Below are 21,378 nucleotides of genomic sequence, written 5' to 3'. Positions count from 1 at the left end.
CACACAACACACAGGCATGCAACCACACGTGCCACACATTCCTGCACACAGGAGAGACTTGTAAGGGTTATTGGGCAAACAGGTTTTTTCTTTACGCTTACAAATGTGACACCACACTGCCAATGTTCCGTAAATCGATCACAGCTCATACACACCTGTCACACTGCCAGAGAGAGAGAGGCGGAGGAAGGGGAGGCAAACAATCAGTTACAGTCCAAATATTTACAAGAGGTCAGCCAAAAGGTCACTCACTGCATATATCACAAATAAGCTATGTTTAATTATTGATAAGCATAAATCTGCCAAAAATGAATTGTAAAATGAAATTTTTGGTAATGTGCCCTTTTGACCCTACAGAACAGGTTTGCCCGTTGGCCCATCAATTTGACGTGTAAATAGGATCACCAGGTTTCACACACCTGAGAAACCATTCTGAACAGTGCAGACTTTGTATTTTTGTTGCAAGTTTTGACATGAAAGCCATTTACCTTCAAACACTAACCGTGGATACATTGGCAGTGCTATGATTCATAAAGGTAGACCCCTGAATTGATAACGCGCACACACACACACACACACACACACACACACACACACACACACACACACACACACACACACACACACACACACACACACACACACACACACACACACACACACACACACGAAGAACAGCATGAATACAAAGACAGAGGATAATCCCCTGGCAATAAAAACAACATGTCAGTCTATCAGCCAGCCCCTGACAGACTAATAAACCTCACATCTGACTGTCACATTACACACATTCACCCCGACCGTTTAAATCCTCAGGAGGGAGAGAATAAGTCTGCATACACCACCACACCCTCCTTCAGTCTCTACCACTCTGCTCAGAGAGGAGGGAAAAGGACCTGCTGTCATTCTGAACCATTCACTTGGACTTAGTATCACAGACAAGCCTTTCTATTCTTCTGACCAAAGCAACTGTAGAAGTAACGGAAGACGACAACTGTCTACTGGATAGATACTGAGAAGTAAATCAGAGAAAGACAAATCACAATAAGAGAAAGACGGTAAAGGAGTAGTCCCATTTTAGATAGTGGTCTGTTTTTTCAGTCAGGCTGGCCAAAGACACTGACATGGCAGAAGAGATGAACCACACCTCGGAGGCCCAGGAGACACAGACCAACGGAGAACACAGCCTAACAGACTCCCCTATCCTGGGGAACATGGTACGCACCGAGCTGGAATGGGACGTGCCCATGAGTGTCCCTTTGCCCATCGAGGTCATCAGTACTGACCAGCCTTTCCCGTTCCTGGACACCACCCTGGCAGACCTGGGCATCGAAGAGTGAGTCCGCCAGTGGCAGGTTTGAGTGTGTGTGTTGTTATCTACATGACCAGTGGCAGGTTTGAGTGTGTGTGTGTTGTTGTTTACATGAGCAGTGGCAGGTTTGAGTGTGTGTGTTGTTGTTTACATGACCAGTGGCAGGTTTGAGTGTGTGTTGTTGTTTACATGACCAGTGGCAGGTTTGAGTGTGTGTTGTTGTCTACATGACCAGTGGCAGGTTTGAGTGTGTGTTGTTGTCTACATGACCAGTGGCAGGTTTGAGTGTGTGTTGTTGTCTACATGACCAGTGGCAGGTTTGAGTGTGTGTTGTTGTCTACATGACCAGTGGCAGGTTTGAGTGTGTGTTGTTGTTTACATGACCAGTGGCAGGTTTGAGTGTGTGTGTTGTTGTTTACATGACCAGTGGCAGGTTTGAGTGTGTGTGTTGTTGTCTACATGACCAGTGAGATGATCAGTGTGTACTCCCAAGTGTTGCAGGACATTTGCTGCCACATAATACACAACATGCTGTACATGGAGTATGTTGACATGATGATGGATGTTTTCCTTCCCTCTACATAGTTTGTATCAGATGTGTGTCGATGTTGATCGGTTAGGGGGAAGCCAGGTTCTGGTCTGAATTGTGAATTGTGTGCTCAGATCCGCAGTGAAGGAGCGGGTGGTGTGGGTGGACACCAAGCGGACGCAGGTGAAGAGCAAGTCAGGCAAACTGAAGGAGAAGGAAATCACCATCTTGGAGGTACGGGTCAAGGCCCAGATCCCCGGAGACAAGAATACCCAGGAGGTACTCTACAGCACCGAGTCCCACACAGACCGCTCCTTCTGTCGGACCGGAGTGGATATCCTGCCCTGGAAGAGTCACACACAGACAGGTCTGGGACACACACGTCACTCTCCACACTATATCTTGTCAACAGCAATACAGTTGGATAGGTGTGAGCAAAATTGTGATGCTCTATGTAGTCCTCATGGAGCTTTTGCCGTATTGCTTTACACCGATCCAGTTCCTTCCGATGTGTAAACACTGACGGAATAGGGAATAGGGCATGAGGTAAGGATTTGGTTTGGGACCAGGCATAGGCCTAGCCTGGTTGTCAGTCTTTTTAGCTACATTCCACTCCTTGTACTCTGTGTTTAGCACATGACATAGTGGAATGTTAGATAAACAGACTGACAACCAGGCTAGCATAGGCCTAGACTTTATTGGCAAACTGAAGGCACCACCTGTGTTCTCAATATGAATGTCTCAATTTATCAAAGCCAATGCCACCCATCCCCTTGCCCTGGTCACGGACCTGACAAATGTTCAGCTGCCGAGTTCTCAAGGTGCTGTGGATTTAGCCATGCACCAGGCGGCAGCGACAGGAATCCAAGATGAGATCATGCTGCATGCCATTGCATCATTAATAATCCACCCAGATATCTCACACTTTGCCCCTGCCCCTCTGGTCTACACAGCTTCAGAATGGTGTTCGGTCAGTGGGCATGTGTGGTACTTGGCCCACTTAGCATAGACTTTACATCATCGACTGTGGTTTCCAATTTGATATGACCTCATACTTAACCCTAGTACCACATTCCCGAGATGGCAAAGCAAATTCGTCAAGCTGACACTCATTCTGCTCATAGAAACATTTTGATGTATTGGCATCCCTGCATTGAAGTCTTTTGTGCCTTTTTCAGAGGAGAATGGCTTCCAGCCAGTAGAGATGACCATGGCCTTGGACATCGAGTCACAGCCCAAACAGGAGATTCGAGAGGTGTGAGGGAACACTCAGGATCATCGCCAGAAAAAGCTATAACTTAATGATCAGTGCAATTAAACATGGATCAGCCACTAGGGCTTTGAATCGTAAAAACATTTAAGCAAAAAAGACAAAAGCAAAGTCGACCTGTAAAGCTATCTATGCCTTTGCTGTTATACCATGTTCTATATCTAAATCAGGGATGGATAACTTTGATTGGGGTGGGGGCCACAACTGAACCCCTGAAAATGTTGCTGCTTAAAGCAAGTTTGCTGCAATTCTACAAATTTTTCCAGAGGATGGAGAGAAATGTTTGCAGTTTTTAATATGATATCTGAGTGAGACTGACTAACAAAATCAAATGGGGGCCCCCCAGACAGTAATTCGACCATGATAACAAGTTTAGATAGCCGGCCGCTAGATTAATTTACCAATCTTAAAATTTTTAGCTGACATGGGCTATTAGTGTCTGACATATGAGGGAAAACTGCAGATGCACAACTACATTTCAAAATTGCACCTTGCTTATTCTACTATTTAAACTCACAAAAGTAAGTGGAGATCCCAACTGAGGAAATTGAGCCGAGGGCCTTCAAAAGGGGGGCCGCATGTGGTCCACCAGATGCACATCCCTGATCTAAATCCTGCCTTATATATATTTCTTTCCAAGTATTTGTTGTAATATTATTTCATGAACTTTGTTTGCTATGTAATATTTGGCATCTCTATAGACTTGGTTAGTCTAGCTATTGCTTATTATACAGTGGCTTGCGAAAGTATTCACCCCCTTGGCATTTTTCCTATTTTGTTGCCTTACAACCTGGAATTAAAATAGATTTTTTGGGGGGGGTTTGTATCATTTGATTTAAACAACATGCCTACCAATTTCAAAATGCTAATGATTTTTCATTGTGAAACAAACAGAGGACTTGAGCGTGCATAATTATCCCCCCCCCCCCCCCAAGTCAATACTTTGTAGAGCCACCTTTTGCAGCAATTACAGCTGCAAGTCTCTTGGGGTATGTCTCTATAAGCTTGGCACATCAAGCCACTGGGATTTTTGCCAATTCTTCAAGGCAAAACTGCTCCGGCTCCTTCAAGTTGGATGGGTTCCGCTGGTGTACAGCAATCTTTAAGTCATACCACAGATTCTCAATTGGATTGAGGTCTGGGCTTTGACTAGGCCATTCCAAGACATTTCAAATGTTTCCCCTTAAACCACTCAAGTGTTGCTTTAGCAGTATGGTTAGGGACATTGTCATGTGACACTTAAATAAAGTCCACCTGTGTGCAATCTAACTAATTATGTGACTTCTGAAGGTAATTTAGGGGCTTCATAGCAAAGGGGGTGAATACATATGCACGCACCACTTTTCAGTTTTACATTTTTGGGAATTTTTGGAAACAATATATATTTTTAATTTTTTAATTTTTTACTTCAACAATTTGGACTATTTTGTGTATGTCCATTACACGAAATCCAAATAAAAATATATTTAAATTACAGGTTGTAATGCAACAAAATAGGAAAAACGCTATGGGGGGTGAATACTTTTGCAAGGCACTATATACACATATAAGATGGATTTGAGTAGGTGATGTAACTAGTAGTTACTGATTGTGGGCTGAAAGCTGTTGACAGAATGAAATAATTAATCATTTTTAAAAAACATGTTAGTAGATTTGATCGCTGAACCCAGCAGAAGCTATTAGGCAAGTGTGTTGAGTGTTTATCTATCAGCAAGCATATGATGCCAATTGTGTCCGATGTAAATAAAATATAACAAAAATTGCCATTATAATCCTGTCATTTGGGCACAAAGGAAGAACTGGAATCTCCACACTGGAGGTCACGAGTGCATTGTGGCAGATTGTCCCGATTCACAAAACCACCTTACTAAGCATGATGGGGAGCTCTCTGAATGAGGGACAGTGGAGAGAGAAACAATGGTACCGGGGGAAAAAAAGGGGTTTGACAACACGTGAGGGGAAAGGCAGAGAACAGTGCGTGACAATGACAAGTCTGAGAAAAGGGCATTTATCATGAGTTCAGTTCATTGCTTCACACTCAATACTAGTCAAGCCAGTTGATCAAATGTGTGGTAAAAGGGGGACAGCAGCAAATAGATGGAGGTTCTCAGTTACAACAAGGTTAAACCAGTATCAGACTAAAAATAAACAAACAAAAACATACTAGTAACACAAAAAATTAAATAACTTCTAAAAAGCACAGATAATATAAATTAAAAAGTGAGAACTAGGAACAGAACCTCTGAATAATGATAGAATCCTAATAGTAGAATGGTTCAAGTGCAGGAGTTTTAAGGTTTACCCAATTTGAATGTGTTCCAACTACTGTCCCACTTGTCATCTGTAGTAACACAAATCCTACATTTCGCTGGCTTTGACTGGCATGGAATAGCTGGTTGACGTGGTGTGCTAGGATTGGCTAACGGCCCCTGTCAGCTTCATCTTCTGCTCAGCAGGAAGTGACTTCATGGCGACCTCGAATTCCTGGGAGTGACGCTGAGCGACGTCTTGGAGCAGCATGACCAGGGTGTTCTGGGTTTCTGGAAGACAAAGACCTACATTCTTATTACATTGTTAGAACGTTGTTATCCACATAAGACAACATTTCTACACAAGGTGAGGAAACCTGTCAGGATTTAAAGCTCTCGCCTGTGTCAAGATCCTTGGTTCCCAGGACGTGGCTGGAAGCAGATACTATTGGCTTAATTTGACTCAGGACCTGAGGAGACAACATAAATATCAGTACTAATATACAAACAGATGGGTATGTAACAACACAATCAGATTAGTCAACATGATGGAAGAACACCACTAACGATCAGCGTACCAGTGCAGGGTTCTGAGAGTAGAGCATGGCCAAGCAGCTGTACACAGTCTTATTCTCCTCCATGTCCTCCTTCAGAGGGAGGCGAGCCAGGAGGGCAGGGAACACCTAGGACAGGCGGATGGACAGACAGACAGAGTTAGCTAAGTGAGCATCACTGAGGACAATCAGTTCATCAACTCATGTGTCTGTATGTCAAAAAGCCTGTGGCAAACTCTACATTGTAAATCTAATGTACAGCATTTGGGACATTAAAGAACTGGAGACAAGGCTACAGACACAGGTCGCAGTTATTCTCAAGAGGGTACAAATCCTAACATCGGAGCCACTCAAACTTCTACACAAATCTTTGAGTCATGCACAAACCTCAAGGTAGGCATTGGCCCGGTATTACATCCCATGAATGAACGTGCATAGACAGTACCTGTTCCAGAGGGACACCCTCCATGTTGCTCATGATCATTCTGCAGAGGGCAGCACACAGGTTGTCAATCACCCTCCTGTCCTGTTCTTTAGACAGCAGGTTGGAGAAAAGGGACAGCATCATGGGGTAGTCTCTGGGAGGGACAGGAGTTGAGGAAAAGACCCTGGTCTTCTGGGACAGGTCAGTAACATAGTAATAGAATCTAATGATATGGTCAGGGCTGGTCAATGTGTCTAGCTATCAGAACCATAACACGGTTATCAGTGATCAATCCTGAACACACACACACACACACTTTTCATTATTATTGAGGGATACTGTGCGACGAGGGGTCCAGCAGCCTGGGCCAGTGCTCCCAGTGCGAACACGCTGTTGTTGCGAACCTCACTGTCGCTGTCTCTCACCCCAGCCACCAGGACAGGCAGCAGCTGATTGGACAGTTTGCCGGCACAGGCCCTGCCCCCAGACACGTTGACGAGGGATTGCAGGATCTCTCCGAGCGTACCCACGGAGAACGAACGGTCAGCCACTGTGTACGACAACTTCTACAGAGGAAGAGGAATAAATCCACTCATTCAATACATATAACTACATCTCTAACTAAAAGGTTTATCCTTTCTGTGCTTAAGGTGACATTTTTTGCAAACTCAAAATAAAACTAGTTGTGGAAATTGTAGAATTTCAACGAAAAATGAACTAGGAATTAGGTCTATTTATCTCTATATTGATGGCTTGTCAACTGGAGTAAATGACTTGTGTTAAGGGAGAAAAGGTGTAGTGATGGTTGTGTTACTCACAGCCTTGTTCATGATGAGCGGCAGCAGCTCGTTGAGATAAGGCTGGAAGGTCTCCGCTGGGACGGCAGAGGCTAGCAGGGGGATCCCCTCGCCAGCAAACTCCTGCAGCATGGCATCATACTCCGCCTAGAACGTTCATATCATACACCTGAAAGTACAGCCAATCCTGCCGGTGATGGACAGAGTGATAAAAGAGAGGAAGTCTCACCTGCTGCTCGTCATCATCTGCCTCGTCTCCTCCTCCGTCCTGACAGACAGTCTGTAGAGAGACGACGACGACGGGGGGGGGGGGGGGGGGGGGGGGGGGTCAATGGCTTATCAGAATGTTTTCCTATTTTACTGTAGACATTTTAGGCTAACGCACTATAGTCCACTGGAACAAAAACAGATAAAAATACACCTTATGGAACAGCGGGGACTGTGAAGAGACACACACAGACACATGCACGATTTCATACACACTCCACACACACACATGGATTCTGTATTGAGATATGTGGTAGGAGACTAGTGGCCTGAGGGAACACAATGTGTTGTGAAATCTATTGTGAAATGTAATGTTATTTTAATTGTACTGTATATAACTGCCTTCATTTAGCTGGACACCAGGAAGAGTAGCTGCAGCCTTGGTAGGAACTAATGGGGATCCTTAATAAATACAAACACATATCCTGATTTCAGATATTCTAAATGAATTAATCTGGGAAACCCAGTCTGAAGTGCGCTCAGGCCCAGCTTGGTTGGTCTGGGCTCACCCTCTTCTTGAGCACGTCTCGGATGGCCTGGCTGATCTCCTGCAGGCGCCCGGGGCTCTGCAGCGCCTCCCCCTGGCAGGCCTTCAGCACAGCGTTCATGGCCTCCAGCACGCCCATCACCACTTGGCGCTCACGCTCACTATGGACCGCCTCCAGGAAGCTTGGCAGCACCACCCCCAGCAGCTTCTGCAGGGCTGGACGGAGGAAGAGAAGCACAACTCCATTTTTTGTTTCAGAGAGGTAAAGAGAGAGGTATAAAGAGAGAGGTATAGATAGAGGTATAGAGAGAGAGAGAGAGAGAGAGAGAGAGAGAGAGAGAGAGGTATAAAGAGAGGTATAAAGAGAGAGGTATAGAGAGAGAGAGAGAGAGAGAGAGAGAGAGAGAGAGAGAGAGAGAGAGAGAGAGAGGTATAAAGAGGTATAGAGCGAGAGAGAGAGAGAGAGGTAATTTTATTGGTCACATACACGTGTTTAGCAGAGAGGTATAAAGAGAGAGGTATAGAGATATAAGAGAAGAGAAAGAGCAAGCGAGGTATAGATAAACATACACAGTATCAGTCAAAAGTTTGGACACACCTAATCATTCAAGGGTTTTTCTTCATTTTTACTATTTTCTACATTGTACAATAATAGCAAAGACATCAAAACTATGAAATAACACATATGGAATCATGTAGTTCAAAAAAAGTTTGTCGCCTTGACAGCTATGCACTCTCTTGGCATTCTCTCAACCAGCTTCACCTGGAATGTTTTTTCCAACAGTCTTGAAGGAGTTCCCACATATGCCGAGTGCTTTCCCTTCACTCGGTCCAACTCATCCCAAACCATCTCAATTGGGTTGAGGTTGGGTGATTGTGGAGGCCAGGTCATCTGATTTAGCACTCCATCACTCTCTTTATTGGTCAAATAGCCCTTACACAGCCTGGAGGTGTGTTGGGTCATTGTCCTCTTGAAAAACAAATAATAGTCCCAGATGGGATGGCGTATCGCTGCAGAATGCTGTGGTAGCCATGCTGGTTAAGTGTGCCTCGAATTCTTAATAAATCACTGACAGTGTCACCAGCAAAGCACCCCCACACCATCACACCTCCATGCTTCACGGTGGGAACTACACATGCGGAGATCATCCGTTCACCTACTCTGCGTCTCAAAGACAAGGCGGTTGGAACCAAAAACTTCAAATTTGGAATCAGACCAAAGGACAGATTTCCATCCGTCTAATGTCCATTGCTTGTGTTTCTTGGCCCAAGCAAGTCTGTTTTTTTATTTTTATTGGTGTCCTTTAGTTGTGGTTTCTTTGTAGCAATTCGACCATGAAGTCCTGATTCACGTAGTCTCCTCTGAACAGTTGATGTTGAGATGTGTCTGTTACTTAAACTCTGTGAAGCATTTATTTGGGCTGCAATTTCTGAGGCTGGTAACTAACGAACGTATCCTCTGCAGCAGAGGTAACTCTTGGTCTTCCTTTCCTGTGGCGGTCCTCATGAGAACCAGTTTCATCATAGCGCTTGATTGTTTTTGCGACTGAACTTTCAAAGTTCTTGACATTTTCTGGGTTGACTGACCTTCATAGCTTAAAGTAATGATGTACTGTCGTTTCTCTTTGCTTTTTTATTTTATTTAACTAGGCAAGACAGTTAAGAACAAATTCTTATTTACAATGACAACCTAGGAACAGTGGGTTAACTGCCTTGTTTAGGGGCAGAACGACAAATTTCTACCTTGTCAGCTTGGGCATTTGATCTAGCAACCTTTCGGTTACTGGCCCAACGCTCTAACCACCAGGCTATCTGCCGCCCCATTTGAGCTGTTCTTGCCACAATATGGACTTGGTCTTCTACCAAATAGGGCTATCTTCTGTATACCACCCCTACCTTGTCACAACACAACTGATTGGCTCAAACACATTTAGAAGGAAAGAAATGCCACAAATTAACTTTTAACAAGGCACAGCTGTTAATTGAAATGCATGAAGCTGGTTGAGAGAATGCCAAGAGTGTGCAAAGCTGGCAACAAGGGTGGCTACTTAGAAGAATCTAAAATATATTTTTATTTGTTTAACACTTTTTTGGTTACTACATGATTCCATGTGTGTTATTTCATAGTTTTGATGTTTTCACTATTATTCTACAATGTAGAAAATAGTAAAAGTAAAGAAAAACCCTTGAATGAGTAGGTGTGTCCAAATGTTTGACTGGTACTGTATGTGATGTGCGCTGAGAAAGAGCGCGAGCAAGAGAGAGATACCCTGGTGGTCGGCCTCAGTGGGATTCTCCTGCCACACTTTGTGCTGAGCTCGGCAGAACTGGCCCATGGCCACGAAGGCAGCCCTGCGCACATCCTCGTGGGGAAACTGAGGGGAGGGGGACACAGAATGCATGGTCAGAGAAACAAATGCTAACCCACACACACACTGACTTCAATGCATGACACCTTCATGGCTCATTACACAGAGGGAGGGGGTGGATGAGCAGTGCTACAGTGCTTACATCACGCAGCTCATAGACCTGCTGAAAGCTGGACTCCAGGAAGGGCTGGAAGGCAGCACTGAAGGGGTGAACAGGAAAGAAAAGGACATCAGTAACTACTAATGGACTTGACGCTGTCCTGGTGCTCAAAGTGCTGACAATGTATATGATGGGAAATACACGACATGACCAAAAGTATGTGGACACCCACTCATCGAACAGGTCAGGTGCAGGCCAGCCAAGTTCTTCCACACCGACCTCGACAAACCATTTCTGTATGGACCTCGCTTTGTGCACTGGGGCATTGTCATGCTGAAACAGAAAAGGGCCTTTCCCAAACTGTTGCCACAAAGTTGGAAGCACAGAATTGTCTAGAATGTCATTGTATGCTGTAGCGTTAAGATGTCCCTTCACTGGAACTAAGGGGCCTAGCCCGAACCATGAAAACAGTCCCACACCATTATTCCTCCTCCACCAAACTTTACAGTTGGCACTATGCATTGGGGCAGGTGGCATTCTCCTGGCATCCGCCAAACCCAGATTTGTCCGTCGGACTGCCAGAACCAATTTCATGAAGCTCCTGACGAACAGTTTTTGTGCTGACGTTGCTTCCAGAGGCAGTTTGGAACTCGGTAGTGAATATTGCAACTGAGGACAGATTATTTTTTACGAGTTGCGCGCTTCAGCGGTCCCGTCCCGTTGTTTCTTCTAGACATTTCCACTTCACAATAACAACACTTACAGTTAACATGGCAGCTCTAGCAGGGCAGAAATTTGACACACTGACTTGTTGGAAATGTGGTATCCTATGATGGTGTCACGTTGAAAGTCACTGAGCTCTTCAGTAAGGCCATTCTACTGCCAATGTTTGTCTATGGAGATTTCATGGCTGTGTACTAGATTTTATACACCTGTTAGCAACAGGTGTGGCTGAAATAGTCAAATCCAGTAAGTTGAAGGGGTGTCCACATACTTCTGTATATATAGTGTATATACAGCATAGGACTGAATATATAACCTTTAAAAAATATATATATATTCAACAGAACACACATTTCCGTTGCTGGGAAGTGAAACGATTATATACCAGGACTCCCAGCACAGAGAGGAATGGAGACCAACGATGCCAGATGTCAAATTGCTCATGCACTGACTAATGAACAGTGAAACCAGAGTAGTGGCTGGCTGCTGATACCATGCAGTCCTGAATGAATATAGAGCCTTAATGGTCTGTGACAACCACCACCAAAGATCTCTATGCTCTCGAGTCTTTACCCGGTGTTGAAGGCAATCTCTCCCAGGGCGTCACAGGTGTCCTCCTTCTCATCAATGTAGGCGTTCTCTACACTAAACCTGAGGAATGGAGTGAGAGCACAGAGGTTAGGATGGGGGATGGAGACGTCCCTCTGCCTAGCTCAGTGCCAGGAAAAACAACATGGTTACCATTGACACCTTTTATGAGAGCTGCCTTGAAGGCTGCTTTAAGGTGCCTTTGCAACGTGTATGAACATCAAACATCACAAGATCATCATCAACATCTCAGACATGTACCCGGCGATGTCTGGGTCCACGGTGTCCGTCCCCTCCTCATCCAAAATGGTGTCTCCCTGAGCCTCGTCATCATCATCGTCATCCAGCAGGACAAACGTCTTGTCTTCCTCAAGGTGAGCCTGATCATGGAGAATAGAAAGAGTTCATCAGAGGATAAATTCTTTGAGACATTATGGATGTGCATATCATGATACCAGGATCGACTCCATTTCAATTCAGTCCATTGAAAATGTCATTACGTATCTATGTGGACTTTTCATTCATGCATTTCATGTCACGTCCTGAATTGGCTGAGTTGACATGGAATACAGCGCCAAGTCCTGAGTGGTGAGAATAGGAAGGGTTTGGAGCCATAAAGCCCATTGACTGACCGTGACTCCCTCTGTGGACTTGAGAGACAGAAGCATGATGGTGGTGATGGCAGTGAGGTGTGGGTTCAGACAGTCTGGACTCACTGTGGACACGGCCGAAAACAGGCTGTACCTGCACACACAGAGAGAAAGACAGAGAGTTGGGCGATATACAAACTAATCAACAAGTCACAAAACAGCCATGCACTCTGAAAGCCCACCCCAAGAAGGTTGGCAGGACTTCTACTAGAGAGTGGGAGTATCTGGCACACAAACACCCGTTAACTACATACGTGCAGCGGCGCAGGTCGGGGTCGTCGATGGCGTTGGTGAGATTGAGTCCCAGCTGAACACACTCTGCAGCCAGGGGGCTGAACACCTCCTTACCTATAGTGCGGGCCAGCACTGACAGAGTATCTGAAAGGACAATGTATACCCATCAATCCCCATTCACAGGTGACTCATAGTTCATTCATCTTTATTACACAAGACGGGTTCCAATAGCTCAGTTAGTTGGAGAATAGTGCTATGAAATATAAGAGTTTTAAGTTAGAAACCTATCGGGGCCACATACTGTCATGTCTAAGCTGTTAGTCGTATTGACTAAAAGTGTCTGCTGAAAGACCACATCAAACTGACTAAGCCTTAGAGATAGTTAACCTACCCAGAGCCTGTGTCTGCAGAGACCTCATCTCATCCCTGGTGTCAGTGAGGAAGCCCTTCAGGCTCTCAATGACAGGCAGGAAGTAAGGAACTAGCTTCTCTTTGGCTGCATTGGCTGAAAGGAAGAGAGGAGTTAATACATTTAGTGACGTACGCACCACTTGCATCTCAACAGTCTCAAGTGGCTTCCTCTAATTCTGTCCTCTCCATCTGCACTGATCTGAAAACAGTTTGTAAAGCAACTGGGACTACCTTTTAGCTTTCAGACCAGTGTGGATGAAGGAAGACACAAGCGCTACATTATTGAGATGTAACATTCTCTATTGAAAGTCCTTTTGCTGGGTGTTACCTATAGCTCCTATAGCACTGACAGCCAGCTCTTTGAGCTTCAGGTTCTCTGCGTTGCTGAGGGCAGACAACATTGTCTCCATCAGGGTGGGCAGGTAGGGCTCAATCTCTGAACCTGATAGGGGATGGAACACTGTTAGTGAAAATATCAGCACAGAACAGAGATGATGACAAATTCAACCTCATCTTATTTGTACATTGAAAGTAGTCTGGGGACGAGACTAAAAAAACAACAGAGTCATTGACTGAATATTTGTTTACCTTGCTACAGTTTAGCATTTTATTATCTGAGTATAGAACAGAACAGAATCAAATAATAGCAAGAGAGATGGTTATGGATCAGGATAAGGTGAACGGGAGGATCCTCACCCAGATTTTCCAGGAAGTTCTCCAGGGCGTAGAAGGCCTTGGTGACGTGTCCGATCTTGGCCTGGTTCAGAGCAGACATGTAGCCCAGCAACAGTGGCATCAGCTCAGCACAGTACTTACTGACCTCGGGCTGCAGGTGCTCAGAAAACTGTCCCAGGGCAAAGAGGCCGGCGCTGCGGACCACTTGGTTACTGTCTGACAGACTCTGGCACACCGTCTGCAACATGGACGAGAGCATCCTGACAGACAGACAGAGTGGGATTAGCAGGAAAAATACAAATCTAAAACCCATGACTATAGTTTATAGCTACATTACACACTGAAGGACATTGTCAAACGTAAACCTTTAAAACATTTAAGAAACTGTTTTTTTGGACAGGGAGCCACTGAATAGACATCAGAAACAGCATTGCACAGGGGACTCACTTGGTCCGTATGTGGTCGGCACAGCCCTCGGCCAGCACTGCCAGACACATCAGGCCAGCTTTCCTCTCATAGGGGTTCTCACTGGCCAGACACGCTTGAGTCAGCGGCATCTGATGGACACACCATTGGTCAGACATACATACTTACTAAACACATATGTACTTCTATGCATGGAAATTGGTGTACCTCAGTACAAGACCGCAAATTAGTAAAAAAAATACTGCTGCTACAATGTATTATGTCAGAGATGATAATAACATTAATTGACTGATTGGCAGGCAAATGATTTATGAAGCAAGTGAGTGTGTTCACTAACCAGTTGGTGGAATAGTTTCTCAGGGGGCATGTGAAGAGCCATGGTGTCAATAACCTGCAAACAAAAATACATTCTATTTCAAACAGGCATTAAAATTCATGCTCAAAATGTGTTGCTCTCCAAAACAACGTCACCTGTTTTCTGTGCATTATATATTTTCTGTGCATTATATATACATTTTCTGTGCATTATATATACAGTCCAACAACAGAGAAGGGAAGTTGACCTGAGCAGCAAAGTGTTTGGGACTCTCGTTGTCTGTGTCGTCCTCGTTGCTGTTCTCCTCGTCCTCAGGGTCCTCCTCCCCAGGTGGTGGCGCTGCACTAAGCACGGGGAACACCGTCTGCAGGATGGGATTGAGCAGCTTCTGCTTTAACACTGTCTGAAGGGGAGAGAGAGAACAGCCCAGCATACATCACTGGATAAGCTCCACATATTTTAACTGACAAAAAGAGAAAGGCTCATCTCTATGGTTTAAAGTGGCTTCCTCTCCTTCTCTGAAAACACAGGCAAGGAAATTTGCGTTCACCTGTCCATTTATTTAGTGAGATGGGGAAAGGAGACAAGGGATGACGCCACTTGAGAGAGACTATTGACATATACCTCAGTTTAAGGACAAGAGGGCTCACTGGAGGGTGAATGTAGGCCAGGGCATCCATTTTATAACTGGTGACTTTACCTTGCTCTTGAGACGAATGAGAAAAGCAATGCAGGACAGAGCCTTCACACGCAGGGAGTCAGTCAGAGTGGTGTCTGCACTGACCTGAGAACACATACCATTGTCAACAAGACAAACCATCACTTTTCCTACAATGGCATGTAAGCAAAAAGTCAGTAGAAATATTTTTAGAAGCTCCTTGCTCTCACCTCCAAGCAGAAGTGGACAATTTCAGCAATGTGTGGGACCATGATGGACACTTCACTCTCCATCAGCTCATCGAACACCTCCATGGCCTCACTGGCCTGATCCTGGTCAACACATAGAAACAGTCCAATAACACCTCACTGGCCTGATCCTGGTCAACACATAGAAACAGTCCAATAACACCTCACTGGCCTGATCCTGGTCAACACATAGAAACAGTCCAATAACACCTCACTGGCCTGATCCTGGTCAACACATAGAAACAGTCCAATAACACCTCACTGGCCTGATCCTGGTCAACACATAGAAACAGTCCAATAACACCTCACTGGCCTGATCCTGGTCAACACATAGAAACAGTCCAATAACACCTCACTGGCCTGATCCTGGTCAACACATAGAAACAGTCCAATAACACCTCACTGGCCTCACTGGCCTGATCCTGGTTAACACATAAAAACAGTCCAATAACACCTCACTGGCCTGATCCTGGTCAACACATAGAAACAGTCCAATAACACCTCACTGGCCTGATCCTGGTCAACACATAGAAACAGTCCAATAACACCTCACTGGCCTGATCCTGGTTAACACATAGAAACAGTCCAATAACACCTCACTGGCCTGATCCTGGTTAACACATAGAAACAGTCCAATAACACCTCACTGGCCTGATCCTGGTCAACACATTGAAACAGTCCAATAACACCTCACTGGCCTGATCCTGGTCAACACATAGAAACAGTCCAATAACACCTCACTGGCCTGATCCTGGTCAACACATAGAAACAGTCCAATAACACCTCACTGGCCTGATCCTGGTCAACACATTGAAACAGTCCAATAACACCTCACTGGCCTGATCCTGGTCAACACATAGAAACAGTCCAATAACACCTCACTGGCCTGATCCTGGTCAACACATAGAAACAGTCCAATAACACCTCACTGGCCTGATCCTGGTCAACACATAGAAACAGTCCAATAACACCTCCATGGCCTCACTGGCCTGATCCTGGTCAACACATAGAAACAGTCCAATAACACCTCACTGGCCTGATCCTGGTCAACACATTGAAACAGTCCAATAACACCTCCATGGCCTCACTGGCCTGATCCTGGTCAACACATTGAAACAGTCCAATAACACCTCACTGGCCTGATCCTGGTCAACACATTGAAACAGTCCAATAACACCTCCATGGCCTCACTGGCCTGATCCTGGTCAACACATTGAAACAGTCCAATAACACCTCACTGGCCTGATCCTGGTCAACACATAGAAACAGTCCAATAACACCTCCATGGCCTCACTGGCCTGATCCTGGTCAACACATAGAAACAGTCCAATAACACCTCACTGGCCTGATCCTGGTCAACACATAGAAACAGTCCAATAACACCTCACTGGCCTGATCCTGGTCAACACATAGAAACAGTCCAATAACACCTCACTGGCCTGATCCTGGTCAACACATAGAAACAGTCCAATAACACATCACTGGCCTGATCCTGGTCAACACATAGAAACAGTCCAATAACACATCACTGGCCTGATCCTGGTCAACACATAGAAACAGTCCAATAACACATCACTGGCCTGATCCTGGTCAACACATAGAAACAGTCCAATAACACCTCCATGGCCTCACTGGCCTGATCAACACATAGAATAACTCCAATCAAGGGACAATAGTGTTTTTCAACAGTCATCCCTGAAGACTGGTGCAGTCACCAGTGGTGCTAGTGGGGGCTGACATATTGAACTATCCCCTACCTGGTCTGCCTTGATGAGGTTTCTGAGAGCAATGATCAGTGTTGGGATGAGGGAGCGCATTAGGTTCTGAAAGACACAAGACATTTAATTTCAACACAGTGACGGAGGAAACTGGTAAACTAAAACCTCTGTTCACTCCAAAAGGACATCAAATAGATAAGATTGTGGCCTCACCATCTCTTCTGTGCCAGTGTAGGCAGTCATAGAGGTGAGGGTGAGGATGCTGTAGTACATGGCTGTGGGGTTGTCCAGGTCTTGCAGCACGGTGCCAAACAGCTGCAGCAGTTGGCGATAGTGGGGCTTGAAGGGCTCCGGATTGGACTCCACCACTTTGCTGAGCAAGAGTAGACCCACCTGAGGGAGACATTTTGATCGATGCATATTCTGACCAATCAGTGAGCAACCATCAAGAGCGCTGGTCAAATCCACATAAAGCACAACCTCTCGCTGTTCACGTTGTCAGGACAAGCCAACTGAAGTCATCCTTTTATATCCCATGAATTACAACAAAAATGTTGCAGTGTTTAAGTTCTACCTAAAGAGGCGGATACCTGTCTGTCCATTGGGTTGTTGCTCTTGGTCGACTGGTTGAGGAGTGTGAATAGAGCAGGCCAGCGGTCTGGGGTCTCGTGTTTGACCATCACTGCGCTGAGCTGCGAGAGGGAGTGGCGCACTGTGTGTCTGGAAACAGAGACAGGAGTTATTGTCAAGTTCAGATGTAACAAGTTTCATCGGTTTGTATGGATGAGTTAGTGGTTATGGTCCGATATAGGTTATAGCTATCTGTTTGATAATCCATTGATATTCTAATAAATCGTGTTTTCCACCTCAAAACAAAATGTGTGACTGTGATTTTATGTAAAGGATAAAATATGCTTACTCTGTCTCCTGCTGGAAGGCTTGCAGGACCACTGCTTTCAAACTATGACGCAAAAAAACAAAAACATCTCAAATACAATAGAAATGTAAAACAAATAAAGCTCAGTCGGAATTCATTCAACAGTCCATTACAGAGGACTTGAAAATGACTGATTGCGGGGAATTGGACAACAAAGGGCAGCCAACCTCTCTCTGTGATCAGGGCTAATCTTCTTCCAGTGCTTCTTCACTCTCATCCGCAACATTACTGCAGCTGACTGGCGGATCTGATGAGAGGGGGGAGCAACAATTAATTCACTGATGAGAGCCAGTGATAAGCCGCACAAAAATAACAACTCATGCAAGGCCCTGGGTTCAACATATATGGCATCTTCACACCGATGATAGGTGTTAGTGTAACTAATGTGTAACCTCCATACCTGCGAGTCCTGGGACCCAGTCATGACAGCACACAACGCTGGGATGATGGCTGGGTCTTTAAAAGCCAGCTTCAGCTGGGCGGTGGCCTGTAGGAGAAAAATATGTTGGATATGGCAAATACTGACTGAAATAAAGTAAGCTAGCCAGGCAGCTAAAACGTTCGTGAACTGTCAAGTTTATAAAGTGACGGACCGTGTAGGAAAATAATTGTGTGTTAGCCACACTCGTTCGTGACATAATTTGGCTTTCTAATAGCTGTCCATTTTGATAACTAACGTTAACAGTTAGATAGCCCGTTGGTGCTTGTTATCAAAGCATGCCAGGGTAAGTGTCAATCCCAATTTCACAGGCTAAATCAGGAGTCCTTACCTGCTGAATAATCGCATTGTCAGGCTGCGTGAGCTGTAAGAGAATCTGCTCTAGTTCCCCAGACATCTTGGCTCTTCCCAAATCTCAGTGCTTCTGAGATTTTATGTTATTATTCAAAATTATGCGCAAACTGTCACGCTAAAATATGACCCTTTGACAGGGATAAACTGGGAGAGCGCTCTGAATGGTCAAGTATAGACAGTTCGCTTACTCGACTCATATGTCAACAAATTATCTCTAGCTAGTTAGCAACTTTGCTAGCTAGCGTATCAAACATATTTATGGATAAATCTTCTCCGTCGATTTATAGGAACCCAAATAGGCGACGGTTGGGTTTCGAGTCCCAGTCTGGTTCGTTCTATCAATTTGCCACGCGGGACAGAACCAACCCAGCGAGCGTTCCACGTGAACAGCGTCGTTAAAGGGCCACATTATGGAAAGCCGTTTTGGGTCTTTGCGTGTCAAAAAATATATACAAGTCAAATAACACTATTTGATGTGTCAAATAACACTATTTGACGTGTCAAATAAGCTTGTTGACCACCCAGGACCTGGACTTTTTTTACGTAGTTATTACACATTGATTACACTATCACTCGTATTTAATATGTCACAACGATTCATCGATACGTATGCTAAAGTTGAATCGAGCACCTACAGTCATAAAAAGAGCTAGCTAGCTCATGGATGCAAACAATGTTCATCCCCAAAAACATAGCAAAAACAACAATCTGTTTCAGTAGCTATAGTTAGCTAGCTAACTATATAGCTAGGTGTCATCTAAAATAACCCTAATTTATAAGACAGTTCTTATTTGATTAATGGTCAGTCCCATCTATGTGAAGCTAGCCACAATAAGGATTAGCCACAATAGTAGACTTTGCGGTTAGCCTCCAAAATAAAAGTATGTCATTGACAGTGATGCAAATTAATACAAATAGTAGAATTATGCCATAATTGAATAGATCATGCTAAACGAGGTTGGAATGTTATATAAAATCAACAAAAAACAATTTGTTAATTTTAAAAAATCTTTTGAAATCACACTAGATTTATTAAACGTTAGAATTGCATTGGGGTCATACTTATTTCACTGTACAGCCTTACCTATGGATTGTATATCAATGACATGGGGTATCAGTCTACTCAGTGACACCCAGAGAACATTACTGTCGTAGCTCTTATTGTGGGACTGAAAAAACTGTGAATTGAGCCACATTTATTGTCAACCTATGTGTATTAAACACTATTCCAGGGTAAAAACAATACTGTGTGGATGTTTCGGAGTCTGATAACTCTGAGGAGGACGTTGGGAAAATATTTATTGGGTATTGAGTAGACTGATACCCCATTTTATTGATCCTCAAATCCTTAGGTAAAGCTCTACAGTGCAATATGAATGTCAATACACACAATAGGCTGACTGGGGAGGTGATTTCACACAGTCACAGTCCCGCAATAAGAGCTACAACACTAATATTTGCGTAAACTCTATACAGTTGTGTTCTGTGGGTGTCACCGAGTAGACTGATACCCCATTTCATTGCTTCACATTCCAACCTTGTTTAACATTATCTAGTCTAAATATGGCATGATTCCACCATTGGTTATCTTCTGCATCACGTTCAAATTGGTACTTTTATTTTGAAGGCAAACCGCAAATTCCACCATTGTGCCTAATCCTTATTGTGGCTAGCTTCACAACACATAACCCGGTCCGGTCGAGCCTCACTAGCCAGATGAAGCTAGCTGGCTGCTTATAACGTTAGCTTTGGGCATCAGGGTTTAGTAGCTGGCTAGCTATTTCTTTTCATGAACTGAAGTTTAATGTCAATAGGCGAACAACAAGTGACTACTTAGCTAAGACTTACCCACAAGGATTCCTAAATCATTGCTAAGAATAATGAAAATGACTGCAGTTGCTACTGGTCATTATTTTCAGGCTGGTTGTATTGGTGTTAGCTAGGTACCAAGCTAAAGCTAGCTAGCTACCCCAGAAGTTGCAGTCCAACACAACATTCTACAATTAAACTGTTATTTGTCAAATTATAAGCTTATTTAACGCGTCAAATAGTGTATCTTTTTTGACACGCAAAGACCCAAACCGTGTTCCATACCACATTGAAATACACATCAACATCAGCTTTACAAGTGTACAGCGCCTGTTTTGGGGCGGAGGGCAAACATGATCAATATTGTTAGTGAACAAACTACAGTAGAATATTCTTGCATGAGTGCATGTCTAATTCTACACGTTTTCAAGTTGTAAAAACGTTGTTGTAGTTGAGCATGTCTCAATTGACATGCATAGTAGTATGAGGTGACAATTCGCACCTTTTAAAGGTCACAAAATGGGTAGTACCTCGTCTCACACGGACACTAAAGAAATCGATTAGTCAGACAACTGACTGATTTTCCTGTTCCAAGCGGTTGTTTTCACTGCTGTTCCAAGCGGTTGTTTTCACTGATACAAATGTTTTTGTAAGCACAAGGTGAGGAATTCACTTTTTTTTCTCTTCTTTTGATTTTTTTTAGAAAATTCAAATAAAATAGCCCAATGATTTATATACTAAATGCAATTAGAATTTAAAAAAACATTTAGGATACTACTTTAGCTACATCTTCTATTCACCCCCCCCCCCCAACAAGCCTCCCACCACACCCAT

The 21,378-nt window shown here is 44.3% G+C and overlaps 2 protein-coding genes across 2 annotated transcripts; one reads left to right on the top strand and one right to left on the bottom strand.

Annotated features, from left to right (window-relative positions):
- The first annotated feature begins 1,124 nt into the window (after positions 1-1,124).
- Positions 1,125-3,137, top strand: si:ch211-196f5.2 (uncharacterized protein LOC556372 homolog). The gene is made up of 3 exons (XM_038973023.1): positions 1,125-1,336; positions 1,976-2,208; positions 3,020-3,137. The coding sequence occupies exons 1-3, from the start codon at positions 1,125-1,127 to the stop codon at positions 3,100-3,102; spliced, it is 528 nt and encodes a 175-aa protein (XP_038828951.1). The 3' UTR covers positions 3,103-3,137.
- Positions 3,138-5,103: 1,966 nt separating this feature from the next.
- On the bottom strand, positions 5,104-18,778 carry LOC120028012 (importin-4-like). Its single transcript, XM_038973126.1, has 29 exons — positions 18,713-18,778; positions 18,343-18,429; positions 18,110-18,189; positions 17,925-17,966; positions 17,596-17,725; positions 17,219-17,398; positions 17,045-17,110; positions 15,270-15,371; positions 15,082-15,165; positions 14,629-14,784; positions 14,403-14,456; positions 14,087-14,196; positions 13,661-13,899; positions 13,293-13,406; positions 12,945-13,058; positions 12,574-12,697; positions 12,302-12,413; positions 11,931-12,049; positions 11,655-11,732; positions 10,401-10,458; positions 10,159-10,264; positions 7,912-8,105; positions 7,365-7,415; positions 7,157-7,282; positions 6,678-6,904; positions 6,360-6,492; positions 5,939-6,043; positions 5,761-5,830; positions 5,104-5,651 (listed from the first exon to the last, which is right to left on the bottom strand). The coding sequence occupies exons 1-29, from the start codon at positions 18,776-18,778 to the stop codon at positions 5,521-5,523; spliced, it is 3,258 nt and encodes a 1,085-aa protein (XP_038829054.1). The 3' UTR covers positions 5,104-5,520.
- Positions 18,779-21,378: the final 2,600 nt, after the last annotated feature.

This window comes from Salvelinus namaycush, chromosome 33, assembly GCF_016432855.1.
Source record: "Salvelinus namaycush isolate Seneca chromosome 33, SaNama_1.0, whole genome shotgun sequence".
Taxonomy (NCBI): Eukaryota; Metazoa; Chordata; class Actinopteri; order Salmoniformes; family Salmonidae; genus Salvelinus; species Salvelinus namaycush.
This window is presented reverse-complemented; position numbering and strand designations above follow the sequence as displayed.

Coding starts and splice junctions, on each gene's coding strand:
- si:ch211-196f5.2 (XM_038973023.1), top strand. CDS start 1,125: ATGGCAGAAGAGATGAACCACACCTCGGAGGCCCAGGAGACACAGACC. Junction 1,337..1,975: donor GCAGACCTGGGCATCGAAGA/GTGAGTCCGCCA, acceptor TTGTGTGCTCAG/ATCCGCAGTGAAGGAGCGGG. Junction 2,209..3,019: donor GAAGAGTCACACACAGACAG/GTCTGGGACACA, acceptor TGCCTTTTTCAG/AGGAGAATGGCTTCCAGCCA.
- LOC120028012 (XM_038973126.1), bottom strand. CDS start 18,778: ATGTCTGGGGAACTAGAGCAGATTCTCTTACAGCTCACGCAGCCTGAC. Junction 12,414..12,573: donor CCCGACCTGCGCCGCTGCAC/GTATGTAGTTAA, acceptor CTGTGTGTGCAG/GTACAGCCTGTTTTCGGCCG. Junction 6,493..6,677: donor GCTGGACCCCTCGTCGCACA/GTATCCCTCAAT, acceptor TGTCCCTCCCAG/AGACTACCCCATGATGCTGT.